We start from the raw sequence: 6000 nt of genomic DNA on the forward strand, positions 1-6000 counted from the left end.
TCTGCAGCTCATTATGTGTAGTTGGATCTGCAGCTCATGATGTGTAGTTGAATCTGCAGCTCATTATGTGTAGTTGAATCTGCAGCTCATTATGTGTAGTTGGATCTGCAGCTCATTATGTGTAGTTGAATCTGCAGCTCATTATGTGTAGTCGAATCTGCAGCTCATTATGTGTAGTTGAAGTACATGATTGAGTGATTGATTTTTCTTTATTAAAGTGTCACACTTCCGAGGATGCCCAGCCCATTATATGGACTTAACATTTTACATTTCATTTGACATATAGACAATGAACCACCGTGACAATTCATAAACAATGAATGACTAAAACACTCAAGCTTCACAGTGTACAGTTACAGGTGTTTTATCATGAAGCTATCTGCTGGTCATTATGTGAAGTTGAAGTACATTACAGGTGGTTTGTCATGAAGCTATCTGCTGGTCATTATGTGAAGTTGAAGTACATTACAGGTGGTTTGTCATGAAGCTATCTGCTGGTCATTATGTGAAGTTGAAGTGCATTACAGGTGGTTTGTCATGAAGCTATCTGCTGGTCATTATGTGAAGTTGAAGTACATTACAGGTGTTTTATCATGAAGCTATCTGCTGGTCATTATGTGAAGTTGAAGTACATTACAGGTGGTTTGTCATGAAGCTATCTGCTGGTCATTATGTGAAGTTGAAGTGCATTACAGGTGGTTGGTCATGAAGCTATCTGCTGGTCATTATGTGAAGTTGAAGTACATCATCTTTCTCCTCCAGGCTCCTCACTTCCTCAGCGCTGTGGAGAAAACCCCACAGAAGAAGAAGGTGCCGCATCACAACTTCGCTGACTTCAGTCGTTTCAGAGAAGAGGTGAGAGAGACTCCACTTCATGAGCTACAGCTGCTTGGCTTTCATACCGAGTGCTCATTCTTTAATGAAGTTTAATCCATTCTGGACAGGAACCCCTTTTGTTGTTTTAACTAAGCATTATGTTGTACTTTCGCTATTTTTGAAAAATCGTAAAAATACGGCACAAATCTTTGAATATATATTCTTTCAGAGCGAACTTTTTTGAATTTTTGACGTCAGGCCTACATGGGTTAAAGATATGATCGGGTCTAGAGACGTCAGGCCTACATGGGTTAAAGATATGATCGGGTCTAGAGACGTCAGGCCTACATGGGTTAAAGATATGATCGGGTCTAGAGACGTCAGGCCTACATGGGTTAAAGATATGATCGGGTCTAGAGACGTCAGGCCTACATGGGTTAAAGATATGATCGGGTCTAGAGACGTCAGGCCTACATGGGTTAAAGATATGATCGGGTCTAGAGACGTCAGGCCTACATGGGTTAAAGATATGATCGGGTCTAGAGACGTCAGGCCTACATGGGTTAAAGATATGATCGGGTCTAGAGACGTCAGGCCTACATGGGTTAAAGATATGATCGGGTCTAGAGACGTCAGGCCTACATGGGTTAAAGATATGATCGGGTCTAGAGACGTCAGGCCTACATGGGTTAAAGATATGATCGGGTCTAGAGACGTCAGGCCTACATGGGTTAAAGATATGATCGGGTCTAGAGACGTCAGGCCTACATGGGTTAAAGATATGATCGGGTCTAGAGAGAATCAGGATAATGCTGTATGTATTGCCTGAGTGCCAAAACCAGAAGGGAGTTCTGGTCTGGTTTTGGTGAATAATAAGTAGTTCTGGTCAATTGGTGGGGGCCTGGGGGTCTGGGGGTCTGGGGGGGTCTGGGGGCCACTCGGGGGTCTGGGGGTCACTCATTGGTGGGGGTCTGGGGGGCCTGGTGGGGGTCTGGTGGGGTCTGGGGGCCACTCGGGGGTCTGGGGGGTCACTCATTGGTGGGGGTCTGGGGGGCCTGGGGGTCTGGGGGGGCCTGGGGGTCTGGGGGGGTCTGGGGGCCACTCATTGGTGGGGGTCTGGGGGCCTGGGGGTCTGTGGGGGTCTGGGGGCCACTCATTGATGGGGGTCTGGGGGCCAATCATTGGTGGGGGTCTGGGGGCCACTCATTGGTGGGGGTCTGGGGGCCTGGGGGTCTGGGGGGGTCTGGGGGCCACTCATTGGTGGGGGTCTGGGGGCCTGGGGGTCTGGGGGGGTCTGGGGGCCACTCATTGGTGGGGGTCTGGGGGTCTGGGGGGGTCTGGGGGCCACTCATTGGTGGGGGTCTGGGGGCCTGGGGGTCTGGGGGGGTCTGGGGGCCACTCATTGGTGGGGGTCTGGGGGCCTGGGGGTCTGGGGGGGTCTGGGGGCCAATCATTGGTGGGGGTCTGGGGGTCTGGGGGGGTCTGGGGGCCACTCATTGGTGGGGGTCTGGGGGCCTGGGGGTCTGGGGGGGTCTGGGGGCCACTCATTGGTGGGGGTCTGGGGGCCTGGGGGTCTGGGGGGGTCTGGGGGCCACTCATTGGTGGGGGTCTGGGGGCCTGGGGGTCTGGGGGGGTCTGGGGGCCACTCATTGGTGGGGGTCTGGGGGCCTGGGGGGGTCTGGGGGCCAATCATTGGTGGGGGTCTGGGGGTCTGGGGGGGTCTGGGGGCCACTCATTGGTGGGGGTCTGGGGGTCTGGGGGGGTCTGGGGGCCACTCATTGGTGGGGGTCTGGGGGCCTGGGGGTCTGGGGGGGTCTGGGGGCCAATCATTGGTGGGGGTCTGGGGGTCTGGGGGGGTCTGGGGGCCACTCATTGGTGGGGGTCTGGGGGCCTGGGGGTCTGGGGGGGTCTGGGGGCCACTCATTGGTGGGGGTCTGGGGGGCCTGGTGGGGGTCTGGGGGCCACTCATTAAAAATAAATGAATCTACAAACAAACAAATCCTGATTCTCTCTAGACCCGATCATATCTTTAACCCATGTAGGCCTGACGTCAAAATAAAAAAAAAGTTCGCTCTGAAAGAATATATATTCGTAAGTTCCATATACTGTAGAGCAGTGTTTCCCAACCTTTTTTGTCCCGGGGCACACTTTTCATAGCCTAAACATCTCGGGGCACACCTAGATATACGGGGGGTGTGCATGTGTGTATATATATATATATATATAGTAAAACGTCTTTGATACCAAACACATTATACTTTTGACAGAGTAAAACTTCTTTGAACCCAATATACTTTTAAAAACACACATGACAGCACTCATCAAATAACTTTAAAGAGAAAGAAAGGGACAGAGACAATGACTCAGTTTCATCAATTTATTTTTGAAAACTCAATATACAAAATATAGCAACACACACATGTTCAATTTGTCAATGCAAAGTAATACTTCTAAATAAAAAAAGGAGTTGTAAAAACAAGAACAAAAATATTTTGCCACAATACAATGGTCTTAAACTTGAGCACTTTGTACAAAAAAATGTAAAAAAAAAAAAACGCAAAAAATATTTGATACAAATAAATGAAAATAGTTCTGTCTTAGTGTGAACCTTGAGCTTGTTTTCCTGAACAAAGAGTTTTTATCCTGGCTGAGACGCTGGACAAACTGACACAGAGCTAATTCCTTTGCAGAATCTGGTGGCACCAAGCCCACACCCCCCGCGAGTTTGAATGAATTGGCTATTACCGTTTCTGCCAATGTATGTGGCAGTTTTAACTTTACCAACATCTCTGCGATTTGGTAGCTTAATTCCAGACCTTTTTCAGAAGTCTTTGTGGTACTGCGTATCAAGAGACTTGCCTGCTTCGCTGTGTCTTTCTCCTTTTTTTTGTTTTACAAAACTTTATTCAGTCTTCAATCACATTCACCTTTATAAACATGAATCTTGCTGATGTGATGTGGGCTGTGTGGACGCGAGGTCACCGTCCGTGGGCTGTGTGGACGCCAGGTCACCGTCCGTGGGCTGTGTGGACGCGAGGTCACCGTCCGTGGGCTGTGTGGACGCGAGGTCACCGTCCGTGGGCTGTGTGGACGCGAGGTCACCGTCCGTGGGCTGTGTGGACGCGAGGTCACAGTCCGTGGGCTGTGTGGACGCGAGGTCACCGTCCGTGGGCTGTGTGGACGCGAGGTCACCGTCCGTGGGCTTTGTGGACGCGAGGTCACCGTCCGTGGGCTGTGTAGACGCGAGGTCACCGTCCGTGGGCTGTGTGGACGCGAGGTCACCGTCCGTGGGCTGTGTGGACGCGAGGTCTCCGTCCGTGGGCTGTGTGGACGCGAGGTCACCGTCCGTGGGCTGTGTGGACGCGAGGTCACCGTCCGTGGGCTGTGTGGACGCGAGGTCACCGTCCGTGGGCTGTGTGGACGCGAGGTCTCCGTCCGTGGGCTGTGTGGACGCGAGGTCACAGTCCGTGGGCTGTGTGGACGCGAGGTCACAGTCCGTGGGCTGTGTGGACGCGAGGTCACAGTCCGTGGGCTGTGTGGACGCGAGGTCACCGTCCGTGGGCTGTGTGGACGCCAGGTCACCGTCCGTGGGCTGTGTGGACGTGAGGTCACAGTCCGTGGGCTGTGTGGACGCGAGGTCACAGTCCGTGGGCTGTGTGGACGCGAGGTCACCGTCCGTGGGCTGTGTGGACGCCAGGTCACCGTCCGTGGGCTGTGTGGACGCCAGGTCACCGTCCGTGGGCTGTGTGGACGCGAGGTCACCGTCCGTGGGCTGTGTGGACGCGAGGTCACCGTCCGTGGGCTGTGTGGACGCGAGGTCACCGTCCGTGGGCTGCGAGGTCACCGTCCGTGGGCTGTGTGGACGCGAGGTCACCGTCCGTGGGCTGCGAGGTCACCGTCCGTGGGCTGCGAGGTCACAGTCCGTGGGCTGTGTGGACGCCAGGTCACCGTCCGTGGGCTGTGTGGACGCCAGGTCACCGTCCGTGGGCTGTGTGGACGCCAGGTCACCGTCCGTGGGCTGTGTGGACGCGAGGTCACCGTCCGTGGGCTGTGTGGACGCGAGCTCGTCACAGTCCGTGGGCTGTGTGGACGCGAGGTCACCGTCCGTGGGCTGTGTGGACGCGAGGTCACCGTCCGTGGGCTGTGTGGACGCCAGGTCACAGTCCGTGGGCTGTGTGGACGCCAGGTCACCGTCCGTGGGCTGTGTGGACGCCAGGTCACCGTCCGTGGGCTGTGTGGACGCGAGGTCACAGTCCGTGGGCTGTGTGGACGCGAGGTCACCGTCCGTGGGCTCTGTGGACGCGAAAACATTGTGAAAAAGCAAATAAAACACTGGGAGCTCATCTTTCGCCGTGCACATCTTTCTTCTTCTCCTGCTACAGTTATCGCTGTATCCTTCACCTGAACCCGGTTTGACACGCACCGTTTACAACCACTCATGATTTAAACGTTTTTTTGTAAGGGCCCATTTCTGCTTGAAGTTGAGCCGTGTAATCAGGTTGTCCTTGAAAAAACCCATCCCATCCCCACGTCGTCGTAATTCCTCAGGTGACAGGACCCCATAAATAAAGATGTCTCCCTATTTCAGTCCTGAAATGAGTTGAGGGCCCGGCCGTGACAAGCGGGCGTACATCAAACGGCGCTTGTAATATGGACTGGCGTGGGAAGCCAGCCAATGAATCCTGAGATTTATTTCTGGTTGAAGTAACATGTCATGCTTTTAAGACCTGCTGCTCCCATGCTACCTTTGTCCTTCATGTGTCTTTCCTGACACTGTCCAGTGTCTCTGTCAGTCAGGGTGTGTCTGTGGGACTATCTGTCCAGCGTCTGTCAGTCAGGGTGTGTCTGTGGGACTATCTGTCCCACAGACACACCCTGACTGACAGAGACACTGGACAGCGTCAGGAAAGACACATGAAGGACAAAGGTAGCATGGGAGCAGCTATCTATCTATCTATCTATCTATCTATCTATCTATCTATCTATCTATCTATCAACATATGAGGTAATTATACAACTATATTAAAATAATACAGGTTAAAAACGGAAGCTTGTGTAATGATTGTGCGAACAGAGCGTTACAACCTGACAACTTCCAATACTTCCATTTCATTTTGAGGTATATATATTTTTTTACTTTTTTTATATCCAACACTTTTACTTCTACTCCACTACGTCTCAGAG

General features: G+C 52.6%; 1 protein-coding gene across 1 annotated transcript in view; it reads left to right on the forward strand.

The window, feature by feature from the left end:
* reps2 (RALBP1 associated Eps domain containing 2) overlaps nucleotides 1-6000 on the forward strand; it is a gene marked incomplete at its 3' end in the record, with an annotated part of 131509 nt that overhangs the window by 78761 nt on the left and 46748 nt on the right. Inside the window, exon 15 of the mRNA XM_079507048.1 lies at nucleotides 763-855. Within this exon, the coding sequence (XP_079363174.1) occupies nucleotides 763-855 (93 nt within the window). The remainder of the gene's footprint in view (nucleotides 1-762; nucleotides 856-6000) is intronic.

The sequence above is a fragment of the Electrona antarctica genome, assembly GCF_951216825.1.
Source record: "Electrona antarctica genome assembly, chromosome: 7".
NCBI classification, from domain to species: Eukaryota; Metazoa; Chordata; class Actinopteri; order Myctophiformes; family Myctophidae; genus Electrona; species Electrona antarctica.